Source organism: Salvia splendens, chromosome 9, assembly GCF_004379255.2.
Source record: "Salvia splendens isolate huo1 chromosome 9, SspV2, whole genome shotgun sequence".
Lineage (NCBI taxonomy): Eukaryota > Viridiplantae > Streptophyta > Magnoliopsida > Lamiales > Lamiaceae > Salvia > Salvia splendens.
Genome location: NC_056040.1, coordinates 18,367,700 through 18,393,897, shown reverse-complemented (window position 1 = coordinate 18,393,897; position 26,198 = coordinate 18,367,700). Strand labels below are relative to the sequence as shown.

Below are 26,198 nucleotides of genomic sequence, written 5' to 3'. Positions count from 1 at the left end.
ATATTAAAAAAATGATGACGTGGCGCGCCATAGGGCGAGCCTTAGGGCGCTCCACTGCAAGTGGGGAGGTAAGAGGATAAAACTGCTGACGTGGCGCGCCACAGGGCGCGCCATTGCTAATGCCCTAACATTCGTGATTGAGAAATGCGTCGTGATTGGCGTTTCCCAACGCCATTGGATTCTTATTTTTTTTCTTCAAAGCTGTTATAAATAACAACCATGGACCAAACACTAAAACTATAATGTATATTTATTATTTGGCAAATAATTTTTATTTTATTTTGTTTTGTTTTGTTTTTGGGTAGCTGAATAACAAACAACACAATTCCACTGTCTCCCATGTTCATGTGAAGATGGTCTAATTCTTTAATTCTTAACAACTACTCATTCCGTGTGTTTATCAGTATATGCACGCCTTGGTCTAATTCTCTAATTCACATTCATCAATTATTATGTACTATCCTATATTTTAATACTTAATTAATATCCATAGTAATTAATGCCATCAAATTATAAAAAAATGTTCCTTCATGGTTTAGTATCTTAGAATAAAACAGAATTAATATATTCTAATAGTTTTAATGGAGTGATGGAAGATGAAATCAAATGCTCCTAATTACAAGTGTTAGAATTAATATATTATACTAATAATTATAATATATAAATATAAAATAAGTTAATATATTTTTATTAAATGTGTATTACCATATTTCACATTAAAATAAAGTATAGGGTATTTATATTCATTAAACAATACATACACTTTTTATGCATAAAAGATGGAGTAGAACATATATATAGTTGACACATAAGAGCACCCACAACCGTGCTCTTGCCAACGAGCACGGTTGTGGGCCCGACCCTACTTTTTTTACCTGCTCTTAGGCAAGAGCACAACATCCATAGCTGTGCTCTTCCGCAAGGACGAGCATAAGAGTCTCACCATTCCATTATTCAATTTAAATAAAAACATTTCCACAAAATTAAAATACATTACACATACCCGGAATAATATTACAAAATACATTCAAAATTAAAAATTACATAATTAAAATCCTAAAAACTAAAAATTACATAATTAAATTCATAAAATTCAAAAAACCCACTACTCGTTGCCGAATTTCGCCCACATGTGTTTGATTAGGTCTTCTTGTAGCTCAACGTGGGTTCGGGTATCGCGCATTGTGTGCCTTGTCACCCACCGTCGTATGCACACCTCGGCGTGGGGGAGACCTCGCGCTTGAGCTTCCGGCTTCATCCTCGTCGTAGAAGCTAGCCGCCCTCGGTCCTTCGTCGGCTATAATCATGTTGTGTAAGATAATACACGTGTACATGATGTCGGCGATATTATTCACGTACCACAGCCGAGTCGGGGCCTTCACAATGTTGAATTCGGCTTGTAGGACCCCAAAGGCTCTTTCGACGTCTTTCCGAGCGGACTCTTGACGCTGCGCAAAAAGAACCCGTCTCGGGTCTTGCAGGTTGCTGAGCGTTTTCACGAAAGTCGACCACCTTGGGTACATACCATCGGTGAGATAGTAACCTATGTGGTATGTATTTCCGTTGACGGTGAAGTCGATCGCCGGTGCTACATCATTGAAGAGGGGTGAAGAATAGAGCACGTTCAAGTCGTTGTTGGATCCGGCAACGCCGAAATATGCATGCCAAATCCGTAGGCGGTAGTCGGCGACCGCTTCAAGGATAAGTGTTTGGCCGCCGCCTCTGTGGCCGCTTAAGTGTTGCCCCCTCCAAGCAGTCGGGCAATTCTTCCACCTCCAATGCATGCAGTCAATGCTGCCAAGCATTCCGGGAAAGCCATGGACTGATTCGTGAAGACGAAACAACCGTTGGCAATCATCGGTGGTGGGTGCCCGAAGGAATTCATCACCGAAAGCTGTACGAACGCCCTCGCAAAAATTTTTAAGACAAAAAGGATTCCAGTGGACTCACCGACATGCAAATACTCGTCGAAGAGGTCGGTTGTTTGCCCAGTAGCGAGTTGTCGGATGACACACGTATACTTCTGCAACGCCGAGATACTTTGCCGACCGGCTGCATCTGGACCTGTGTGGAAGAATTCAACACGGGCGGACAATGTGTTGACAATACGCATAAACAAGCGCTTTGACATGCGAAAACAGCGCCTAAAGTAATCTTCCGAAAACCGCGGCGGGTCGGCAAAATAGTCGGCAACGAGCCTTTCGTGGGCTCCCTCCCGGTCGCGATGGATGTAGCGGCGAATTGATCTAGTTGGTTGATGAGGAGGAGGGGCGGGGGTATTCGCTGCGACATATGCTTCATAAGCGGCACGATGTTGTTCGTAGTATTCTTGTTCTTCGCGCTCCGCTTCCGCAATGAGATGGGTGAAATCCATTCGAGGTTTTGAGTGAGAGATGGAGGTGTAGATAGGTTGTATGAAAAATATGAATGAGAGATGAATGGGTGATGATTTGATGTGAAAAATGGATGATGAATGTGTGTATTTATAGATGATTTTGTGGAAAAAAAATAAAAAAATCCAGAAAAACGGGAAAAAACAGCCATTTTTTTGGGAGTGGGATTTTTTTGGTATTATTTTTTATTTTTAAAAAAAAATTAAAAAAAATTAAAAAAAATAATTTTCCAACGGATATGCTATTGGCCAATTGCACGCTGCCACGTCGTCTGCTCGCTGGCACGGACGGACGGACGCCGTCCTGCTCACCGTTGTGCATGCTCTAAAAACTTAGATGAGGGAATATATATCTAGAACTCGTTTAAAAATTTGTTCGTCTTTGAAAATCAACTTTATTCCTCGAAATAAAGATATGGAGGAGAGAAGGGTATCAAAGAATAAGAATTAATTCTCTCTTTTTTCGCCTTTGATAAAAGCTCCACTATGCCCACAAAAGGGTGGCAAATTCTTGTACAATTATTTTATCAGACCAAAAGAGGCCTGTACATTTTATCATTCTCATGATTATTGGATCCTATTTTTTTATTTCAAGATTTTTGTCAATACATAGTGGTGAAGACACAATTGAGATTTAATTAAGCAATTTCATGTATTTAATTGCATTGGGACTTTCAAAAAAGGAAATTGAAAAACCAATAGGACCAACACTGTCTGTCCCTTTCTTAATTCTTCAGTTGCTTCGAAAGCAGAAAATTTGCGATTAACAAAATGCGATTAGTTGTTTAGTGTCTTAATCAGGTTTTTCTTTAGAGAAAAAGGATTACTAAATGTGTGTGAAATAATCAGAATCACTATCTATTTTAAAGCCCTTTATTAATTTAGTGAGTATGCAAACTGATTAACAATTTATCACCAGCTCCAATTTCATTTTCGTGTAAGCAACCGATTGATCTGAAAATTACCAAGTATAATATGATGATTACCGAATTGGATTTGATTATATTTTAACAGAAAAGTAATTATGATATTTAATAAAACAAAAAACTTATAGAATCCTAGCTACTACTCCCTCCGTCCGGCATTAAGAGTCCCGGTTGACCATTTTCATCCGTCCGGCATTAGGAGTCCCGGTTAGACATTTCCATAAAAAGTGAAATAAAAAAATTATAAAATAAAACACTAAAAAACACAAGTAAAAACACATCCAAAGAATAAAATAAATAATAATGTAAATGAGTCCCACTTTCCATTATCACACACTCCAATTATTACACACTTAAACATTTATTAAAACCTGCACCCAATTCAACCGGGACTCCTAATGCCAGACGGAGAGACTAATAAATATGGCCATTTAAAGTAATATGGAAAGAAAGGTGTTAGAAGAATCCAGAAAAATCAAATAATGATAATGGGAATAAATTCCCTCTCCCTATGATCAAATTTTGGGATGAGGCATGTCACATGTGAGTATTTGTCAATGATCAATGAATGTAGGTGGATTTATTATTTTTCACCTTTTCTGGAGATAAACTTATACACATATATTACGAAGTTAAATCTTCGATACATGCATGTGATCTATTCTACGAAAAATACTAAAACTACAACTACCAATTTAATTGACTGGAAATTAAATGCCCCTTTAAATTCTATAATTGCCTTTCCATTTGCAATCCGTTACTTATTTTGCCATCTTCCAATTAGGTTTCAAATCTTGAAAAATTACTTTGTTTCAAATCTTCCAAATGTACCATGGAAGAACATAAATTCAAATCTTCTTATCAATCCAGCCAACATTTTCAAAATGAGCCATTAATCAAGTGGAATGATGTATAAATATAAACAAATATGAGTCCACTTATAATAAGACGATGAAATACTAATATATTTGAACTTTTAATTTTCAAATAACCTTGTATACAAATTAAGAAATTGGGATGGGATATCATATGTATACAAGGTTTTCAGTGACTTAAAATTGCATAAATCTAAATTGCCCCAAAATTATTCAAAATTAATGTTGTCAAAAAACAAGGCTAAGAGATACTATAATCCAAGATTAAAAAAAAAAACTTGCTATCCTGGTGTAATCATTTTGAAGCAGTGATTTCGTAGAAAGAAGGTAACCCCAAAATAGATAAGTTAAATTGATAATGACAATGGGTACACACTTTCACACACACACTCGCATGTATTATGGATCGATTTGTTTTTTATGTTAGTATTTTCCTTTTCCTTCAAATATTATCTATAAATAATTTTGTCGTAATGTACAAAGTAAAATAAAATAATATACTCCATGAGAGATGACAATGCTTAAAAAACACACCACACACTCGTGATGATGATTATCTTAAGATTAGTTACATAAATCTTAATTCTCAACAAAATTTACTTTAGTTAATTTGGTAAATAAATAATCTATTTTGAAAATATTATATATTTAAGTTTAACCAATCCAATCAAATTCGTAATAGTAGTATGTGCAGGCTATTGAAGCACATTAATTTTATGAAATTTATGGCTTGGTTAGTTGTTAGAGGCAACAAACTTAGTCGTCATCATATTAATAGCGTTTTAATGACATTTATGGAAAATAGGCCACCAACACTTTAGCTAAACAAACTGCTAATTGTGACTGTAAATATTCAACTAAAATCTAATTTAGTCGTTTCGTTTGTACCTTGTGATCGTGCCTTAAATATGTACTAACCCATGTTTTAAATTTCAATATAGGGCTTAGTCACCCTAATTAACGTTTAATTAAATTATAATCATAATCAAATTATTTATTAAATATATACATTTTAGTCTTGGATAGAATTGAATTATGGTTCAATAATTAAATATTACTTATGAAGTAATTCACGAGACAAATATTTACTAAGATCATTTCCAACCATACACCAAATCTCATGTTTTATGTAGAAAAATTCTCCGATCATACTACAAACCCAAATCCTTTTTGAGTTTTTCTACAAAACAACACCAAATATGGGCGTGTATTGTAGTTACTATAAAAATTTTGTGAAATATATACTCAAAATTAGTGTAAAATTTGAATTTGGTGTAAATAGTTGGAGTAAAATTACTGTTTAATGTGACATATACTTAAAAATGAATTTGAGTTTAGTGTAAATAACTGTAGTGACCTATATATACCAATTGGATGATAATGCTTGAGAGATACATGGCTTGTGTTATTTTGATATCCTAATATACTACTCCCTCCGTTCCACAGTAATATATCCATTTCATTTTCTGCACTCGTTTTGAAAAAATGATATTAAATAATTAAAGTGAAGAGAGAGTAAAGTAAGAGAGAGAATAATGTAGATAATAGTCTTCTCTACAATATTCTCTCTCTTACTTTATTTTTTCTCCACTTTAACTATTTATAATTATTTTTTTAAAATGAGTGTGCAAAATAAAATGTCTCTATTACTGTGAAACGGGAGGAGTAATTGTTAATAATTACCGTACTAAAATTAATTACAACTATAACGGTAGTTAATCATAGGTCACCAACTTAAATAAACAAATAAATTTTGATAATAATGCAAGGAATTAACAGTAGGATGAGAGAAGCAATGATATTGCATGTCCTAATAATTCATGAATAATTATTGGTGCAGTCAAGCTGTTTATTTTAGTCACATTTAATTTTGATCTTCATGTGCACGGTCAATTAATTCCAATTGAAATTCTGTCATTTTAGTATTGCCAATTTCTCTCGGTTAGGGAAGAATGATTGTGTTATTTTGCATTTGTTTATTTGTGTTTGGTGCACGAATTGGACATTTTCAATTTAGACATCGTAAAGTCCATACATTTTTCCCATATTATTGTTGACAATACGTCGGCTTTATTTTTATTTTTTTAGTATTATTATAACAAATAAACAACGAAAACGACCATTTGAATTTTGAAGTATTAGATTGTACTCCATATATAATCTTTTTGATGAAAAGTAGGCTTTATATAGAACTATTGGAACATTTCTGAATTGTATAGTTTGTCATATGTCACAAACATTAATTTGGGGAAAGCTGCAAATTAACAAACTTTGTATTACATCAATAAGAAAAAGAGTAGGTTAAGATATGTGCCTTTTTTCTAGATATTAAGTTTTTAGAATTCGAATGAAGACTTGATTAATTAATTTACTAATGAAGGAAATCTTTTTGCATATGTATGATTATATAGCAAAAAAAATATAGTATTACGTTCCTAATACGAGCATTATTCAAGAGTATCATTTTTCAACTCATGAGTATCGTTTTTGTTTAATTATGTTGGTATTGATCATTTTTTCATTTCATACTTGCTAGATCCAAACTAGTTCGAATGCTAGGAAAAGTGCCAGAATAAATATGAACGCAGACCAAGTGGACTGCGAGTGCTTCCATGACGACAGAATAAGACCGGCTTCAATTTCTCTAATTGTGTGTGCGACGGAAGGAAAAGGACGGCATTCAAATGAGGGAGAGTGAGTCTTACAAAGCTCCATCATTTTTGGGTTAAGCAAGGTCAAAATTGAAATTTCGAGATTAAACAAATGATATTTTCATCAACTTGTTAAGTTTTCATGCTAGATAACATATAAATAAGGATTGCTACCTTGCAAATGCAAAATATGATAAGCTAACAACATAGATTCCAATCCTAATTGACATATCTTTCGCGACAAACCAAACATGATATATAATTTTGGGGCGAACATCATGATACTAGCTACTAAGTACTACATACGATAATGTATATACTAGTATAAAAAAGTTATAATTTTTAGCACTAATGGCAGGAGTATGATTTGCTGGTTTTCAAGAATATATACCTAATTAAGATGTTTGAAAATTGAATGCGTTGATCAAATACCAAAAAGCCAGTCAAAGATCAATCTGCAAGAGATTAATTATAAAAAATACTCCCTCCGTTTCTTCATAGTTGAGGCAAAACTTTTCGGCACGGAGTTTAAGAAAGAGATGTTGAATGTATTAAATAAATAGATAAAAAGGTAAGACAAGAAAAAAAGTAGAGAGAACAAAGTAGAAAATGAATAAAGTAGAGAGAATAAAGTAAGAAATAGAAAAAAGTTACTCCCTCTGTCCCACATAATTTGGGATACTTTGACCGGGCACGTGTTTTAAGAAATGTAATAAAAAGTGAGGTGAAAAAGTTAGTGGAACGTGAGTCCTACTTTTATATATTAGTTTTATAATCAAATGTGAGTAGGAATGCGTTAGTAGAATATGAGGTTCACTACTAAAAATGGTAAAAGTGAAATGAGTCAAATTATATGGGACGGACTAAAATGGAATATTAGGTCAAATTATGTGGGACGGAGGGAGTACTATATAGGGAAATGACTCAACTATAAGGAAACTTCCTAAAATGGAAAAAATGACTCAATTATGGAGAAACGGAGGGAGTAATTTTTGTTAGTTGTATTCGGATGTTTATACTCCATCTCTCTCGATGAAGACAGGCTGGAATGATCCAAACGCTAACCCCACCACATTATCACTCTCTTGCAATTAATAAGAGGCCCTCTAAAAAATGATGTATCCTTCACATACCACCCAACAAAAATCGCAGAAAAAAAGTGAAATTCTTTGCATAATATAAGTGGGAAAACAAATTAAATAGGAAAAGGTAAAAAGAAAAGAAGAAATTGAAAAACCAGTTGGAAGAGAGAGAGGGTTTGTGCTCTTTTCTTGTTGCCTGAGGCAGGCATCTTTTCTTCTCGCTTTAGTGCTCTTTTTCTGACTCCCATTTCCTTACCCTTCTTCTTTCTGCTATTCTATTTAGTTTTAATCCATTTTTTATTCCAAGTTTCAATCTTTCTCTCTGCTTTCAGCTGATTTCCTAGCTTCTATTTCTACCCATTTCCTCCTGCTGATGACATTTCATTTTTTTTTTTGCTTTAGCTAAACTCTTTCCGGCATTGATCACTGCAAAATACTCATCCCCTTTCGTCATCTGACAAGATTGAATTTTTTTATATATATTTCCCCCCAATTTCTGGGCCTTTGGTTTTTGTCCCTTGTTGGATTTGCCGTGGGGATTCCATTTCCACTGGCAAATTCTGCGGTAAATTCTATTTGGGCTTGTCTTGATGAAGCTTTAAACTAAGCCTTTGTGGATTAGCCCTTGGGACTTCGTCCAAACTTTTCTCTTGAATCTTCGTTGCTCTTGATTCCATGGGACTTTGTCATGGGAAACCCATTGAATCCCCAGAAAATCTCTCTGGAAATTCGATAATCCAAGGTGAGAACAATGAGCACGCACTCAATTCAACTGGGAAAACCCCCAAATTCCCTTTTTATAGCCCTAGCCCTCTGCCTAGTTTATTCAAGAACTCCCCTGCTAATTCCAGCAGTGTTACTTCGACCCCTCTCCGGTTTTTCAAGCGGCCGTTTCCGCCGCCGTCGCCGGCGAAGCACATCAAGGCGTTGCTAGCGAGGAGGCACGGCTCTGTGAAGCCCAATGAGGCCACCATACCTGAAGGGAGTGAGTGTGAGATTGTTGGGTTGGATAAGAATTTTGGGTACTCAAAGAGTTTCTATAGTCATTTTGAGATGGAGGAGGAGGTTGGTAGGGGCCACTTTGGTTTCGCTTGCTCTGCTAGAGGGAAGAAGGGGGGTTTGAGAGGGCAGGATGTGGCTGTTAAGATTATCCCGAAACTGAAGGTTGTTATTGTTGTTGTACATATATGTGTTTTAGTGTGGGGTGATTGTTGTGAATTTGTCTCTGTTGTGGTTTTTGATAGTTTTAGTGGTGTTTCATAAATGGCAATTTTGATGTTTGGAAGTGTTGTTGCTTTTATTATCCTTGGATAATGAAAGTGTTGTTGCTCTTGTTTTCTGCAATTTTGTCTATGTGTTGTGCATTGTTTATGTTTTTCTTGCATCTTCTCTGTGTGTGTGTGTGTGTGAAGCTTGTGTAGACTACACGGTGTAGTTGAATGGATTGATGATCTCACAGTGTGTGCTGTTTCTGGGATCAATGCTCGATAGGATATGATAGACCGTGTTGTGTAATGCATGATTAGTAGTGATTTTATTCATGACTTCTATTTTACTTGCTGAAATTACAATGTTTATCATCTTATTTCATAGATGCTGTTAGTTGGCTCTCTCAACTACTCATCAGTGCATTCGTGTCATGAAGTAGTGTAACGTGCTCATGGGATTTCAGGATGCATGGTTTTGCTTTTGATTGTTTTTTTGTGCTTTGAAGGCGTGCGATTTGATATATGGAACATGGCTATACAAAAAAGGGGGAAACTAAATGACTTATTATGTAATTTGTGCAGATGACTACAGCAATTGCTATCGAAGATGTGAGACGAGAAGTAAAGATACTGCGTGCATTGACGGGGCACAAGAACTTAGTGCAGTTCTATGATGCCTACGAGGATGAAGACAATGTCTATATAGCGATGGAGTAAGTTTGGACTTCGGATCCTTTCTGCCATACTAGTCATTTTAGTGCATTTCTTATTTTCTAATCTTTCGGCTCTCTGGTATGCGTTGATTCAATATAAGTACAAAATGCAATCTTTGGACCTCGATAGGGGATACACGTCTAAATCCCCTCTGAATGATAATGAGTTGTATGATGGTGTGCATTTTCCCCATTACTTTAACAGGTTGTGCAGAGGAGGAGAGCTTCTAGATCGCATACTTTCTAGGTATGCTTATCCGTTTCCCCCCTTTTCTTTAGTGAAAGATCTCCTGCGCTTCATCTCCTTTTTAGTGACTTTTTGTTTGTTGCTCCAGGGGTGGAAAATATGCGGAAGAAGATGCAAAAGATGTGATGGTACAGATTTTAAATGTAGTTGCATATTGTCATCTCCAAGGTGTGGTTCATCGGGACCTAAAGCCTGAGGTACATCTTGATGTCTCCAACTAAACTTCGTCCCTTGTTTTTAGCTTAAGGGGTAACATTCTTTTACCTTATTGGCTTACATTTCTTGAATTACCTCAGAATTTTCTCTTCGTCTCCAAAGATGAACACTCCTCTTTGAAGGCCATCGACTTTGGACTCTCTGATTATGTAAAGCCAGGTCGAGCCTTTGCTATACACTTCCCCTTCTCATTGCTAAAGTGCAGTTGAATCTGATGGGTGTATATTTTGATGTTGACAGATGAAAGACTGAACGATATTGTTGGAAGTGCTTATTATGTGGCACCTGAAGTCTTGCATAGATCTTACGGAACAGAGGCCGACATGTGGAGCGTTGGTGTGATTGCTTATATTCTTCTTTGTGGAAGCAGACCCTTCTGGGCAAGGACAGAATCCGGAATCTTCCACGCTGTTCTAAAAGCCGACCCTAGTTTTGAGGAAGATCCGTGGCCAAATTTGTCTCCCGATGCCATAGATTTTGTGAAACAATTATTGAACAAGGACTATCGTAAAAGGCTAACTGCAGCTCAGGCTCTTAGTAAGACGCTCAGTTAAATTATTTTTAGAATTATGATTTTGATTTATTTCAATTCTCATTCTTATTGATATGATATGTTAGGTCTTGTTGGAAGTGTCTCAACTTATACGATTTCTTCATTCTTTCTGCTAATCCTGTTCTCGTCTGTAGGTCATCCATGGTTGGCTGGTCATCACGACGTGAAAATTCCTCTTGATATGATCATTTATAGGCTTGTAAAAGCTTATATATGCTCTTCTTCGTTGAGAAAGGCAGCTTTAGGGGTACATATATCTTGGATACACGATGCTTCTCTGAATGACGTTTCTTTGCTTTACCCTTTGAAGTAATATGTGTTTCATTCTTCAATCACGACAGGCTCTTGCAGGAACTTTGACTATTCCCCAACTAGCGTATCTCCGAGAACAGTTTACATTATTAGGTCCAAGTAAAAGCGGATTTGTTTCCTTGCAGAATTTCAAATCGGTCAGCTATCTCTACCTCCCTCCGTGTGTGTGTGTGTGTACACCAACTTTATGTTTTTTCTAGTTTATCTTACAACCACCTCTTGCAGGCCATGGTAAAGAATTCGACTGATGCAGTGAAGGATTCACGTGTTCTTGAATATGTTAATGTGGTAAGTGTCCCTTTCAGTTGAGAGTTTAACTAATGAACCTCATGGTTTTCTTCTTGCAAAAATTGATGTTCTTGTTTCATGCAGGTGAGTTCTCTTCAGTACAGAAAGTTTGATTTTGAAGAATTCTGCGCTGCTGCAGTAAGCGTGCATCAGCTGGAAGGAATAGCTAGCTGGGAGCAATATGCACGCAACGCGTATGAATTCTTTGAGAAGGATGGGAACAGGCCCATTATGATAGAAGAGCTTGCTTCAGTATGCCTCTCTCTCTCTCGTTTATGCCTCGTCTGATAGAAATTTCTGACCTCGACTTTTGCTTTCTTCGACAGGAGCTTGGATTAAGTCCATCTGTTCCAGTCCATGTAGTTCTGCAAGATTGGATTAGGCACTCGGATGGGAAGCTCAGTTTCTTGGGATTCGTAAGGCTTCTGCATGGAGTGTCCTCCCGCGCATTTCAGAAGGCTTGAAGCTCGTTCTAATTCTATCACTGTGGTTACCACATTTGCTCGATAAAGGGGCATCCATCGCGTCCCTGTTAGGTCTTGCACATATATGTTGGACGTTGAAAGCTAATACGGTGTTTGCAGCAGCGTATGATCCGGCTTCGGTATGTCTCGTTAGTTTCATTTCCGTACCTGTATTGTGGGGATGAGATGTAGAGGAATGGAATGTATAGGTGAGAGTGGTAGTAGCAGAGGTGTTATAAGTCTAAATTACAGCTTGTGCCTTTGGTGTATTACTTTGTGTAACCTCTGTACCTAGCTTCTCAATAAATCATATAGTTGTGAGGAGCTGCTGAGTAACAAAACATCCTTCAAATATACAGAATTTCATAAAGTCTTTACTCATGAAAAATCCAGAATATGAAAACAAAATAGGGTATTATTAAGCCTAATTGCATTAGTTTAAGCACCGGCATCAAGTTCCAGCATCAGAGTGTGGTTTGTGACGTTTGATGTTGGACCCTGAAACTGAAGAGGACCTGCAACCAGACAGTAAGAAGACTCTTTAATTTTCAGTGACGCCCCTCAAGACGACAACAGAGTGAGCTAGATGTCGTTGTAACTCAATTTACCTGGATTGCAGTAGTGATTATTGAGAGCCCATTCTTCACGCATCGATGCAAACTTTTTGAAAGGAGCACCTAATTGTACACAACAAATGTGGTTAATTTTTTGTTCACTTAAGAAAAACAGAGCATGGAACATGATGATGAATATTACCTTCAAGTTCCACCATAGCCTTCTTGATGACAGGCTTGAACTTTCCTGTTGAAATAGAGATAGAGAAGCCCTTCAGATCATAAAAATAACCAAGCTTTAACAAGTCATTCGTTTTATTAGGATGAACAAACCATGTCTTCTTTCAACATCCATAAGAGACGTCAGCGCTGTACCACCTACAGCCCATTTCTCGACCGGTGCAGTCAAGTTTCCCACCTGAGCCATACAAGGAATTCAACCAATGTATATATTGACAGATTCAAACGTGAGGTTTATGTAGAAGAATGCACAAACAGAGGAAATGAGGCCAGTCTTCCCAGAATGAAGGAGAGCCCCAGCAGCATAACCCAATGCATAGCAGTAGTTGGCATCAAAATTCGAAGGCAAACCACATCTACCTTCGTATCTGGAAAAGAATTGGTAACTTGTTTTTCCTTCTGAATACCATGACATGAAGGGTGGAAATCTGTATCATGAATGTACTAGTGTGAGTTTTATAGTTACCCGAGAAAATGAGATCGTCCTCTGAAGTCGTTTTTGTATACACCTTGCTTCCTTCTAAATTCTAATTCAGTCTCCACCATTTCAATGAGCATTTTTTCTGTCTCAATCTTAGCAACCTGGATAATTTGAAAAGAAAGACATGCAATCACTTTCTCATTGTTGGATAAAACAAAAGGCTAAGAAGGTTGGTTACCTGCACGTTTCCATGTGGATCTCTTTCGAGTAGCAATTGTGCTTGAATTGCTTGTGGTAGAAGTTCAAAAATCTGGAGAGATTGGCTACCGGGTTTCTTCTTCCACATCCCATCTCCATCAACAACATCATTAGCTAGTATTTCATTAAGCTCGGAGATCAGTTGTTGAATCTGTATAATTGCAAGAACTATAATGTCAAGAGCTGTTCAAAATTGATGATTGAAAACCAAATGAGGTAATACAGCATGTAAAACTTATTGTAGTTGCACATAAACCTCAGGGATGAAATCAATCAAGCCTTCAGGTACGAGTATAACACCATAGTTGTAACCACGTTCAGCACGTTTACATATCACATCTGCGATATAATCTGTGACATTCTTCAGAGTTTGTTTCGTTGCTGCAACCTTCATGAGAAGCGCATTGTCATTATAAAGGATCATTCAATTTAGGCCGAGAGAGCTGACTTGATACAAGGTTGATCACCTCTTCACCGATGATGGTTATATTCGGATGAGTCTGCAAACTGCATTCCAGTGTTATATGCGAAGCAGCTCGGCCCATAAGCCTCACAACTGCACGGATAAAGAATCAATGAGCCTTGAGTGAAAACTGAAAATTAACTAAAAGAACAAAAATATAAACACGACCGACTAATTCCAAACTTACAATGATAATATTTCCCAGTTGAACGAGCATCTACCATAACATTCCCAATCATTTCTGAATATATCTGAATCCAAAGTAAATATACAGATAAGTCTCCCGGGTGATTGTGGCTAAAGAGGAAAGGAGGTGAAAAAAAAGAACCAGGACACAGGTAGCCATATGCAAGATAAGATCACCTTGCATGCTGTATCAAATCCGAAACTTGTAGGAACTTCCTTGCATTTCAGGTCACCATCAATTGTCTTGGGGCATCCGATGACTCGTGTCTTCATTTTCTTTTCCCTGAAATAGTTCATCAGATGTATGTATCGAAAAAACAGATGTGAAAAAAGGCAGAAATCTTACCTGAAATTCTCAGCAAGAAGACATGCATTGGTATTTGAATCATCTCCTCCTATGACAACAAGTCCGTCCAAATCAAGCATATTCACAGTCTCCTCAGCCTTTTTGAAATGAAAAATACACAATATACATACATGTCTGTTTAAGAAAACAAGTAACAGAAATTCGAATGATGGAATAACTACTATGAGCTACATGTTCAGGGGTTTCTATCTTGTCCCTCCCACTGCAGATCATGTCAAAGCCACCCTGTTAACAAAAGAAAGTAAAAGCAAGAATAGTTGGAAACAATATAACAATAGCAAGACCAGAAAGAAGAGGAGAAATGGATACAAAGAAGATGTTCCAACCAAAAGCTAATTGTTTATGCTAAAATAATGATAAAACAGTAATCCAAACAGAAAGTAGGAATGAAGAATTCATACTTGGTTTCTGTAAGGCCATCCACAACGCTGTCTCTATACCGTCTCTTAAACCGTCTCTTAACTACTATTTGAGCACTATTTGAGGGCCCCACTGTCCTTTTTTCCTCCATCTCTTAACTAAGAGACGGAGGCTGCAACGCTCCGTCTCTTTACCGTCTCTTAATTACTATTCATTCAATTTAATTTATAATTTTTTTAAAACCCAATTCAATTTAAACAAACACACTTTATTAAAATTAAAACAAAATTAAAAAACACACAAAATAAAAAAACACACAAAATAAAAAAACACACAAAATAAAAAAAAATTAATCGGAAGGGCTAATCATCCTCCGGAGGCGGTCGAGGTTGAGGGGGAGTCGGAAGGCCAAGTTGTGCTGCCATATGCACAATTCCGTTCCACCAGGCCGCGTATTGGGAGTGCGAGAAGCGGGAAGTGTCCGCCATTGTGGCGGTCATGTACGCCACCATAAGTGTGTCCGAGCCTCCTCGCGAGCCCGATCCTGAGGCCGGCTGGCTTGATTCGCCTCGGCCCTTCCTTGCTCTAGCCGCTTTCGCCGCCTTCGTCCCTTGCGGCCGACGGCGCCTACTCGCGGATCCTCCTGCATCGCCGACCGTACCCGCAAACTCATGGGATTCAGCATCATGTTGGCTGATGCCTTCAGCAGTGTCACCACCAGACGCACCAGCACTAGACGAGTATTGGCCACTCGCCGTATGCTTCGTGCGCTTCGATTTTGAGCCCGAGCTGGAGCGGAAACCGCCGGCCCATCGTTCCTCGTCCTTGACGGCGCGCCAAACATCAACAAATCTGAATTGATGTCCCTCGTCCTGGTAGTAGGCGCGCAAAGCGGACGTCAAAATGTCGGTGGCCGTGGCGCCGCTTTGGTAGCGCGCCTCTTCCGCCGAGTAGATGCCGCAGAATTTTTTGACCTGTCGGTCGACTCGGTCAAAGTGACAGCGGATCATTTTAACTGTGCGCTTGCGGGAGCGGTTCGGCTTTATTTGGTGGTAGACCTCGACAACCTTTTCCCAGAAACACTTCCGGGTTTGTTGATTCCCGACGATGGGATCGTACGAGACCGTGATCCAGGCGTTGTACACCGCCATCGTTTCGAGGTTGTTGTACGGATGTCGGCCAAGATCCTCTTCCTCTTCCTCTTCCTCTTCTTCCTCCTCGTCCTCGCCCGTCTGGGGTTGTACACTGCCTCGGCCACCTCCACCGCCTCGCCCACCTCCACCGCCTCGGCCTACTCCCGGCGTGGGATCAACTGGAAAATCCTCCCGGATCTGGGATAATCCCTGCGAAAACCGCGGGACGTTGGGACGAACATATGCATCAAGGTCAAAATTGGGTGGTTGGTACCCCCCGGCGTCGCCGAACCCTGGGTCCCCGGCGTTGACGAACCTCCACCGCCCAATGTGTTGATCATGTTCTCCCAATCGCCGAATGAGTTGAGATCCCACCCGCCGGAGCCGGAGCCGCCATAGTTGCCCTCGCCGTCGCCGTCGCCGGACATCTTGAGTTGGGTTATGAAAATTTCAGCGAAAATTTGAGAGAAAATTTAGATGATATGAAGAATAGATGTGTAGTTGTGTGTAAATGAGGATGGGTTTAGGAGTATTTATAGAGTAAAAAATTTAATAAAAAACAAAAAAAATATAAAAAAAAAAAACAAAAAAACGGTAATAATACCGTTACAAAAAAAATTTTTTTTATTTAAATTCGAATTTTTTTTAAAAAAAAATATTTATTGCGTCAGCACGTGACGACGCCCACTCGCGGGCCGGCGAGTGGGCGTCACGCACGACGCCGGGCTGCGCCACGTCGCCGAGGCGCGTGGCGAGCCAGCTCGTCTCCTGGCTCGGCGAGTCGAGTCGCGCGACGAGACGCGCGACGAGACGGGACGAGATGGAGGCTGCAACGCGTCTCGCCGGGGTCTCGTCTCGCTGAGACGAGACGCGAGACGCCGGCGAGTCCCGTTGTGGATGGTCTAAGGACGAACAAAGTCGGATGTCAAGAAAACATATTTACTATTCATGATTCCTGCAGGACCGCCCCGAAAACCATACAGTGTGCTACCTTGTGCTCTTTCCTCCAAATAATCTATAGTTTCAAAAACATAAAACTAAGTATCAACAGAAGCATAACTAGCTAGGAACATTTAAGTAGAAAAAGGGCTGACCAAAAAGTCCAGAAATGACGTTATGTCCACCAGGAGCCTGCCCTCCAGAAAGAACAACACCGATTTTTAAGCTTTGATCAGAAGCAGCTGCCGACGTATCACTAGGCACGAGCAATGCTGATGGCTGGCCGAAGAGGTTTGGGAAAAGCTTTGCAATTTCATCTATTCAAATCAATATTCACATAAAAACAACTTTCCCCAAAACTATCCTTTCTCTTTGACTCTCAGAAATGCATGCACAAGTGTAGTTAAGGATGAGATCGGTGGGTGACCTGGATTCCCGGCGGATGAGCTAGGCGGACCGTCGACGACTTGGAAGGAGTGTTTGAGAACATCGGGCAGCGGAAGTGAGAGTTGGAGGCGGCTGGCCTGCAATTCACTGCAACCACTGGCGAATCGCGGCGCCGGCGTTCCATTCGCAACCATTTGATCGGCCGAGAGAGAAAGTGGCGGAATGACTTATGCGGTACGTTTTAGGTGAAGAGGCTTAGGTGGTTGAAAGGAATTATAGACCATGCTCTTATATATCAAAGCTTCTAACAAATTTTGTGATTCATTTATTTTTATGTAAATTTATTAGCTAAGTATTAATTGATAACGGCGAATTGATGGTGAATTTATTGATTTTATTATGCTACAAGTATTAACTCTTCTTGTATCAATTATTCATTTTTTGGTTAAGTATTTAGGAGTCCTTATTATTGGCCTTTAAAACAAAATGACACTATTGAAATTTTTTTGAGTAAAATAAAATATTTTCAAATAAACAAAACAAGGGTAAATATTTATATCTCGGAAAAGGCGTGCATGTGTAGATCCATTTAGGTTAAAATAGTAGTATAAAAATACTGTTCATGGTGGAAGTTCAAGTCAAACTATACGGGTTAGAAATGAGTCACCCATCCCTTAAAAGGCCTTATAAGGGAAGGGTTATCCACATTTATATAGAGAAGCTAGGATCATCACCAAGTCGATGTGAGACAAGATTTAAGAGTTTTAACTAGGCAAGAGAAGAGATAAAGAGACATAATCCATCATGACTTGGGCCCGCCCTGATACCATAATCATCAACGAGGTTTACTGATTTAGGAAATTCTTTAGAGAAACCTTTTCCCTTGCCCCTGCCAAAACTCTGAGGAAAACCATGGAGACTAAAACATCTGTCAACCGTGTGATTAGTTTTACCATTGTGAGTGCACAGAAGTCTCCCTCGGTTGTAAGATGAAGCTGCATTGGCTGAATAGGATGGAGATACGGCAGGATAAGTTGTAGGAGTGGCAATACCATCAGTATTGCGTTGCCTCTTCTCCTGCAAAACCATAGAAAACACCTTCGATATAGGCGGCAGAGAAATCATGGAAAGGATAGTTGATGCGGAACAGAGCAATCAAGGAGTAGAGAAGGAACTAAAGAAGAAGCACGTGTCTTGTAGCTAAGCCAGAGTCTGGTATTCAAGTTGTTAGAAGTTAGTTACGCTGAACTGGCAGGTGTTAGAGCATCCACAATAGTTCGTGGACAAGCAATAGCCCAGTTATAGCCCAGTCATAAATTCTTCTGCCACATCAGCAGCACTAAATTCCACCTGCCACATCAGCAGGACAAGCAACTGGACAAGCAATAGCTCAGCCATAGCTCAGCCACATCATCAGCACTAAAAACAAATAATTAAACAATCACACAAAATACGAAATTAAATTTACGACACATATACGGAAAAATTCAATAATAATATTAAAATTTTAAAAAGTACATTAATAAAAAAAAAGTCAAATAAAAAAAATTACATTACTTAAAAAAACTCCTAATCCACGCACGAGCCCCCCGCCCCCGCCTCCGCCGCCGCCTCACTCCTCGCCGTCGTCGGCGTCGTCGCAGCTATCCGGGACCCCCAAATCTGCGGCATCTGAGCCCGCGTCAGAGCCCCCTACCTGTGCTGCGCCGGGATTCAAATCCTCTCGCATACTCACGAGCACGGCGTGAAAAAAGCTCTTCTCCTCGGGGTCAGTTGCATTCTTCCATTGATCTATGATCTTGATCATCTGAGCCCGCGCCAAGAAGACGAGGTCGGCTGTCGAGCTGCCAACAGGGGGGATGCCGACTGGACCTCCTGAGACCTCTGGCGATCGCGTTGAGCCCGCCTTTGACCAACCGGGCGAGTGCGGCGAGTAAACCCGGGGGGGGGGGGGGGGGACGGGGTCTCCTGAGCATCTTCGGGGAGGTCGTGGGAACCGCCGCTGCTACCACCAGCGTAATCACCTGAATAGTTCAAGCGCTGCTTCTTCGGCCAGCCCGCATCGACACCTGCCCGAAACTTCTCGGAATCCATTAGCACCCGTAGCAGTTCCAGTAGGTGAAGTCCTTGTAAAGCCCGGGCACGAGGAACTCTTTCTCCGCCTCCCTCCTGCAGTCCTCGTCAGTTTGGCCGCTGGACTTCATTCGGAGGGCGTTGGTGTATAACCCCGAAAATCGGGAGACCCCAGACCGGATTCGGTCCCACGCCTTCCGGCACTCCTCCACGCTGCGTATCCTCCCCTTCGGGAAAAATGCCTTGTAGGCTGTTGCTATTTTAGCCCACAAGTTGAGGATCCTCTGATTGTTTGAGGCGAGGGGGTCATCGCAAACACTCACCTACGCCTTGGACAGCGCGACGTTCTCCGCGTCCGTCCACTTCCTCCGTGGCTGGCTGTCGTCACCAGCCGGCTGCGACGACTCGACGACCACCCTCTTCCCCTTCTTCTTCTTGGACGCGCCCCGACCCCGCCCTACTCCCCCCGTTTGAACGGGAGTGCCCGCATCCCCAAGATCTAGTCCCAACTCCCATAAGGAGAAGGTCTCAAAGCTAGTGAACTGCGTCGCCGTAGGGGTCGATGTGTGCGAAGAAGCAGTAACAAAATCAAGGGTGGGGCGATAGACGTTGTCCCCCCCGGCGTCCCCTGCATCCCCGGGTACCCCGGCGTCCCCTGCATCCCCGGGTACCCCGGCGTCATCTGCATCCCAGGTGCCCACCCCGGTATCATCGGCATCTCGGGTTGCATCCCCGGTACCCCCTGCATCGCCGGACCCCCCCGACATCCCCTGCCATTCCGGCATACCACCCCCGGATGCCATCCCGGGCATCATCTGCTGCCAAGGGTACATGTTGTTGTAGTACCCGGGCATCTGACCCCATCAACCTCCCACGGGGACCGTGGGAGTTTGAGACCCGCCCGTCCCTGGAGTAGGCTCGTTGTTGAGATCAATTTCTCGTTGTTGCTCTTGTACAGAAATTAAGATAGAGAGAGTACTCATTAAAACAAGTTGTGCGAATGAAAATGAAGTTCAAATCGCGTATATATAGAGTTTCGAAAATAAATAAAAAAAAAACAAAATTGCGCTCGCTGGTCGCTCGCCGATCGGGAGGCTGCAATAGAGGCGAGCCGATCGGCGAGCGCCCGGGAATCGGCATGCGCTCGCCGAAATTCTCGCCGATTTAGCGCTCGCCGGCTACAATAGTTCGGCGAGCCGGTGCGCTCGCCTCTATTGTGGATGCTCTTACTGCTATAAAAGAAGATATAAACAATCTCTTCGGGTATTAGAAATAAAACTACACAATTCCTATCTTTCTCTCTTCTCTATTCCTTCTCTACGCTATGTGTGTGTAAGGTAGGGTTCAGCTTCTCGATCATCGTTCTTATCCCGACGATCCCGAGTCTGTACCAATAGTGGATCTGATTTGAGAGTAAGATTAATTGAGGCCGATTAGGAACTGCATCGTGCACTCTTCATCCTGATAGTTGTGCCATCTCAAAGTACTATTGCATCAACAAGTAGAACATGTACACCAAGCAATCGGCTGAGAATGCTTGTATTCATCCCAAACAATCCGAAGATTAGTGAAATAAGAGCTAACATCATTCTGACCTTGCGCGGGAAACATAATTTTTCTGACGAAGTTGATATGTGCGGACTGAATCAAGCTGAGAGAAGCGCTCGCAAAGATCAGACCAGATTGCATTAGCGTCATCCAAATAGATAATGCTTGAACATATCTGAGGTGAGATAGAGTTTTATAGCCACAAAACAACCATGTTGTTACACCGTAGCCACGCCGAGAAGAGTAGATCATCATTTGCTGGATGAGGCAAAGCGCCATTGACAAAGGCGATCTTATTTTTAGCTACCAAAGCTATCGTCACAGATCGACTCCAATTGATGAAATTAGAGTCGGAGAGAACCTATGAAACGAGCATCAGACTAGGATTATCACTCGGATGAAGATAATGGCTAGAGGTATCCTCCATGTGAGGAAAAAACAATATTTCCACCGTTTCCACCATTTTCACCGCGATTTCGCCGATTCATCCTCAAAAAACAAAATAGAAGAAGTAGCGGAAGTAGATGTTTACAACTGATACCATGTGAGAAACCTTGAACACCGATGCATAATATCCATATGCAATGCATACCATCCTCTATTTCATCTACTTGGATTATTGACACAGGGGCTACTCATCATGTATGTTGCTCCCTGTTATTACACACATTGGCACAGTTCACCTTACTTCCTCTATTACTCTTCTATCTGTCCTATATGTCCCTACTTTCTCTTTTAATCTTATCTCAGTGAGTTCTCTGACATCCTCTTTTAATCTTATAGTACTAGATTTGTATGGACTTTTTTGCTCCAAAATAAGTCTGATGTTGGATCAGTTTTACCTCAATTCTTCAATACCATTCTTACACAATTCTCAAAGAAGATAAAAGTCATTAGAATTGACAATGCTCCTGAGTTCAATATCCCCTCTCTCTATACTGCCTTTGGTACTGCCATCCAACATTCATGTGTTGAAACCCCACAACAAAATGCTCGGGTAGAAAGAAAGCACCAACACCTTCTCAATGTTACATATGGATATTATGCATCGGTGTTCAAGGTTTTTCACATACATAACAAAAAACTCCTAACAATTCCTCTTAAAATCTCTTGCCACTCAAGAATGTGAACATCTGAGATAGGAGTATACACCATATATGAGTGGAGTATCGTTTACATAATCAATAAAATATCAGTTCATAAACATTTTTTCTGTACATACCAAACTAACAAATGATTATATATTAATTCCTGTACTTATTAGTATTATTCAATACTATATGATACGTGTATATTGTTAGGAAAATTGATACTGCACTATATTTTTCTGGGGTAAAATGATATGTACCCATTTTAAAAGACAAATCGAGTTCGAATGTGCTAATTATTTCATCTATTTGAAGTCAATTTGATTGACTTGTATTCTTCTTCTTGCCTGTACATGATCTATCATCATCTGTCTATTATATCAACCTATGAATACGTGATTATTTGCCCTATTTCATAAAATCAGAATGTGGACATGGAAACCACACTGTTCAGGGCCATTCTTGCGTCGCAGATTCCTCGTTCTTCTTGACACATATCTACCCTTCCTTTGGCCTCGCGAGCCACAGAGAGCTAAGGGCCCGGAGCCTTGAGAAGTAGTCGTGTATCAACAGAAGAGCACGAGCCGACTGACGCGTCGTCAGTGTGCGACGCATCTGCTGCAGAGTTTGCTGTCTTAAGTTGTCCGCCTAGCACAACGGAAAGACAAAACTCGATGAGTCAAAATCCTACTAGCTCTAGTCTCCACTAACTGGAAGGAAGGAAGCATCACCTGTTGTAGAAAACCCTCAAGAGTGCCTAGTTTGCCCATCGCCATCGCCATCTGACCCATATAATTCGCCACATTCGCAGTCGAACCACTGGCCAACGTCTCTGCTAGAGACTGCTGCAACGCCTCCATACCCTGCGAGAGGGCGTCTTCTGCTTGGTTCGACGACTGCTGCAGGTTGCTGATCCCCAACAGCTGCTGCTCGGTCAGGGGCTCCAGCTGGCTCACCAGAATCTACACAAACCATCAATCTCTCGGTTTTGACAAAATAAACAGAAAACGACCTACAGATTGTGGAGCGATCTAGGGTCTAACTACAGACCTTCAGAAGTTCTGATGGACGGAAACCACCAATCCATAGAAAACACCTCTCTGCGGGAGTCTTCCACATTCCCGATAAGATGTGAAACACCTCCGCCTTGGCTGCGTTACCTTTCAGCGTGAAGATCTCGTTGAAGTGTGCCACAGTGTTCTCCACAATTGTAACCAGCTGTGCATCACCCACATGCAAGTTTACAGCTGCCCTCAGCTCGTTTATCCTTCTGTTCTGCTCTTCCACCCACCTTGCATATTCCATATCGAAAGATAAGGTCCCTGCAACGACAGAAGCATAAGCAACTAATCCTCATCTAAGTTTTCATAACTCGGCCACAGAGAGAAATGTAGGAAGGGCCTCCATGGGAACAGAAATCACACCGTTTCCAGTTCCTGTGCTAGATTGTTCTCCATTACTTGAAACGATCACGCCATGCTGGCGTGCCTGCTGCACCTCCTGCTCCAGCTGAGTCAGCTTCAGACGGCTATTCTCCAGCTGCTGCACGTAGGCCTGAAATATACGTCAAAGGTTACCTTAATTTGCTCAAAAATAAAAACACCAGTTGAGATACATACATAACTCGAACATTAAAGGTAACCTACTTTCTTCCTCAGTCTGCTCTTCCTAGCAGCCTCTCGATTCTGAGCAAGCCTCCGCAATGTCTGGTGTTGTACCATAAGAAAAGGATCGATAAGATGATAATATATAAACTCGCAATGTCGGGTAAATAAAATCATTTTTACCTTCGATCTGTCACTGGAATCTCCGGCTCCAACATCCGCAGACTCAAACTGTACATGGAGCACAGATACATCAGTCAATTCAAGTACACATCTACAGATGAAAAAATAGAAAAGAAAGACAACTCACCTTGTTATTTTTATCATCAGGATCCATATCTGTTGAGGTTTCTGTGTGTGAACTCGAATCTGCCATGTTTGACTCTCTCCAGTTTTCATTCTGAGCTCCGGTTACAGACACTATATTTTTCTGCATGCCCTTCTGCAGTTGCCCTGCCCCGGATCGAAAGAAATTTGCGTTTGTTGAAGCACTAGACTGTACATACTTTTATCAGTCATAAAACATTACAAAGGCTATGAAAATCGAATGAAGTAAATAGAGACGCGATACTGAAGGAGATGCTTACCATATTGAATGCACCTGACTGATTATGATGATCCAGACTAGTCGCTTGGCTATTCAGAACTAGATTAAACACTTCCACCGCGTTAGAACAACCGCTTCCTAATAATGTGAAGCTTTACTAAATTTCTTTCCGTGCCAAAACGAGAAAGTTAGACTAGTTCATAGTTTCACACGATTTTACGTTCATTGTGCTCAAACGACCTAATAAAAAATGACGAGTACCTAATCTTTCTTGCAAAGTTAGAAAGGGCACACATGTACACACACAAACCAACTCTACAACCTGTGAAACTCACCATGGGTGGCATTACCGGCATCCCCTACACGAAATCCAATATACTGTTCGAGACCCCCCAAATCAGGCCACTTAGAAGTCTGTGTAGCGTTCGGCTCTCTACCTCTGCAAACACCAAGTTACACTCACATATAGGTACTAAACACACATAGAGCACAATAATGTTAAACTTCCATAACTCAAACACAAAAAGCACAATAATGTTGAATCCCACGAATCACAGAACACAACCAGATCATACGGTTCGAGACAAAATCCAGTAGAATTGAGACTTGAGAAGGAGGACCACTTCAATCAATATATAGTCTAATACCAATAAAGCAAATCCAAGAATAACTTCATCTGCAATAAATTCATTGAAGTAAAAACTCTCAACTACAAGTGCAGAGAAACAAAGGGCTCCACAAATTAAGCAAGCTGAATCCATTTCAACATTAAACACCATTTAACTAAGCATTGAAGATTTAACAAATTTCACCCCTCTCACAGTCTCACTTTCTTTAGTGCATTCATCTCTTTTTCTACCTACTTACTGCCCATCACCTTTACTTCTTAACCTACCCTCAACAGCTCTGATTTATTATCATAGCCCAATTCAGTTTTTACCAAGGGGGAAATTTCAAAGGTCCAACTTTGAAGATTGAATGAAAAATTCACATTTTCTGGATTAAATTTCATGAGAATTACCAAAGGATGGAGATAGACTTACATGGTATTGGAAACTGGTGCTTGGGAAATAAAGCTTGGCATCCCTGAACTTGCTCTACTATTTGCAGCACCCCCAATATTTACAGTTGCCCTAGCCATGAATACACCATCAACACCTTAAATCTCCCAAACCCATGTGTATTGACCTAATATAATCAAAGTTTCAGACCCAAATTGACCTAATAAAATCAAGATCTTATAGAGGCCTTTTCACAAACATCTTCAAGGCACGGATTACAGAATAAGGATAAATTTCAATGGTTGGATCTTTGGAGTTGGAGAAAAGGTAAACTGATGATTGACCAGGAAAATCGTATGACTTTGATTTTTGTCTACTAGAGAATTTGGTGGTGTTTAAAGAGTAATGTCTTTCAGCACGAAATTCAAGGGGACCAGCAGATTATTGTAATCAAGATTCCATTTTTCAAATGATACAACTTCAGAATCTGTTTATTTTAAGTTTTGTTGAAGTTAGGGAGGTGCCATTCCGATGATGTCATTTTCAACTGGAGAATGTTGTCCACTTTCCAAAATCCTCTCATCATTTTTGGCTATGCTTTTGTTGTTGCCCAACTTTTAATTTGTGAGTGGAGTGCAGAATTGTGGTGGAAACGAGTTCCCCTTTCTTGTTTTGGAATCTCTATTTGATAAAAATGTTTTAGCCTTTCTGTCGGTGACGTTCAGCGGTTCAGGGAAAGAAGATGAATCAAATCTAAATTCCTTCATTTTTTTCTTCTTTTATTTGGAAGCTTTCATTTGTGTATGTTATAATCTTCAATTGAGTGTTTTCAATAACCTTATAAATGTTGCGGCAAATTATAATTTGTTTTATTTAATTGATCATGTGTAACACAATTCATCATCCCCATTTTCAATATTTTTTAGAATTACAAATAAATTTTGAGATGCTAATTCATTTACATGAATCGAAATAGTGGACGCTCTTTAAGATTATTTTGTAACCAAATGAGGCCAATAGAGCTTGTTTTTCCACATAAATATGATTTCGTCCAAAATATGCCAAGCGAGAGAGAGCATTTATCAGTCATATTGGACTAAAA

At 40.2% G+C, this 26,198-nt stretch overlaps 3 protein-coding genes across 7 annotated transcripts; 1 reads left to right on the top strand and 2 right to left on the bottom strand.

Moving 5' to 3' along the window:
• The first annotated feature begins 7,997 nt into the window (after positions 1 to 7,997).
• Positions 7,998 to 12,251, top strand: LOC121747769 (CDPK-related kinase 1-like). The gene is made up of 11 exons (XM_042141878.1): positions 7,998 to 9,090; positions 9,717 to 9,847; positions 10,053 to 10,094; positions 10,183 to 10,291; positions 10,391 to 10,469; positions 10,551 to 10,847; positions 10,998 to 11,110; positions 11,205 to 11,312; positions 11,401 to 11,463; positions 11,548 to 11,715; positions 11,790 to 12,251. Exons 1-11 carry the CDS (start codon positions 8,602 to 8,604, stop codon positions 11,925 to 11,927), a joined length of 1,737 nt encoding a protein of 578 aa, XP_041997812.1. The 5' UTR covers positions 7,998 to 8,601; the 3' UTR covers positions 11,928 to 12,251.
• Positions 12,252 to 12,302: 51 nt separating this feature from the next.
• On the bottom strand, positions 12,303 to 17,480 carry LOC121747770 (pyrophosphate--fructose 6-phosphate 1-phosphotransferase subunit beta-like). 3 transcript variants are annotated; one of them, XM_042141879.1, is made up of 17 exons: positions 17,276 to 17,480; positions 17,004 to 17,165; positions 16,818 to 16,924; positions 14,818 to 14,832; positions 14,588 to 14,641; positions 14,396 to 14,502; positions 14,227 to 14,332; positions 14,051 to 14,114; positions 13,868 to 13,956; positions 13,657 to 13,788; positions 13,381 to 13,551; positions 13,188 to 13,303; positions 12,978 to 13,089; positions 12,815 to 12,899; positions 12,684 to 12,728; positions 12,536 to 12,604; positions 12,303 to 12,442 (listed from the first exon to the last, which is right to left on the bottom strand). In XM_042141879.1, exons 1-17 carry the CDS (start codon positions 17,427 to 17,429, stop codon positions 12,366 to 12,368), a joined length of 1,665 nt encoding a protein of 554 aa, XP_041997813.1. In that variant the 5' UTR covers positions 17,430 to 17,480; the 3' UTR covers positions 12,303 to 12,365. The 3 variants fall into 3 exon arrangements, 2 of the variants coding, with proteins under 2 accessions (XP_041997813.1, XP_041997814.1); XM_042141880.1 differs by having other exon boundaries at positions 14,396 to 14,493; XR_006039339.1 differs by having other exon boundaries at positions 12,415 to 12,442; positions 13,082 to 13,089.
• Positions 17,481 to 22,178: 4,698 nt separating this feature from the next.
• On the bottom strand, positions 22,179 to 25,661 carry LOC121748996 (transcription factor HBP-1b(c38)-like). Of its 3 annotated transcripts, XM_042143604.1 has the most exons (11): positions 25,317 to 25,661; positions 25,139 to 25,228; positions 24,431 to 24,534; positions 24,136 to 24,233; positions 23,859 to 24,044; positions 23,732 to 23,779; positions 23,591 to 23,650; positions 23,369 to 23,498; positions 22,995 to 23,266; positions 22,676 to 22,906; positions 22,179 to 22,592 (listed from the first exon to the last, which is right to left on the bottom strand). In XM_042143604.1, exons 2-11 carry the CDS (start codon positions 25,177 to 25,179, stop codon positions 22,443 to 22,445), a joined length of 1,320 nt encoding a protein of 439 aa, XP_041999538.1. In that variant the 5' UTR covers positions 25,180 to 25,228; positions 25,317 to 25,661; the 3' UTR covers positions 22,179 to 22,442. The 3 variants fall into 3 exon arrangements, with proteins under 3 accessions (XP_041999538.1, XP_041999536.1, XP_041999537.1); XM_042143602.1 differs by having other exon boundaries at positions 25,139 to 25,660; XM_042143603.1 differs by having other exon boundaries at positions 24,136 to 24,194; positions 25,139 to 25,658.
• Positions 25,662 to 26,198: the final 537 nt, after the last annotated feature.

What these genes read in the sequence shown, in the direction of transcription:
- LOC121747770 (XM_042141879.1), bottom strand. Translation starts at nt 17,429, where the DNA reads ATGGTTGCGAATGGAACGCCGGCGCCGCGATTCGCCAGTGGTTGCAGT. An exon ending in CTTCTTGCTGAGAATTTCAG is followed by an intron (nt 14,333 to 14,395) that starts GTAAGATTTCTG and finishes GAACTATTTCAG; the next exon opens with GGAAAAGAAAATGAAGACAC. An exon ending in GGACGATCTCATTTTCTCGG is followed by an intron (nt 13,090 to 13,187) that starts GTAACTATAAAA and finishes ATTCTTTTCCAG; the next exon opens with ATACGAAGGTAGATGTGGTT.
- LOC121747769 (XM_042141878.1), top strand. Translation starts at nt 8,602, where the DNA reads ATGGGACTTTGTCATGGGAAACCCATTGAATCCCCAGAAAATCTCTCT. An exon ending in CCTTGCAGAATTTCAAATCG is followed by an intron (nt 11,313 to 11,400) that starts GTCAGCTATCTC and finishes CACCTCTTGCAG; the next exon opens with GCCATGGTAAAGAATTCGAC. An exon ending in TTCTTGAATATGTTAATGTG is followed by an intron (nt 11,464 to 11,547) that starts GTAAGTGTCCCT and finishes TGTTTCATGCAG; the next exon opens with GTGAGTTCTCTTCAGTACAG.
- LOC121748996 (XM_042143602.1), bottom strand. Translation starts at nt 25,236, where the DNA reads ATGGCTAGGGCAACTGTAAATATTGGGGGTGCTGCAAATAGTAGAGCA. An exon ending in TAGCACAGGAACTGGAAACG is followed by an intron (nt 23,267 to 23,368) that starts GTGTGATTTCTG and finishes CTGTCGTTGCAG; the next exon opens with GGACCTTATCTTTCGATATG. An exon ending in GTCCATCAGAACTTCTGAAG is followed by an intron (nt 22,907 to 22,994) that starts GTCTGTAGTTAG and finishes TGGTTTGTGTAG; the next exon opens with ATTCTGGTGAGCCAGCTGGA.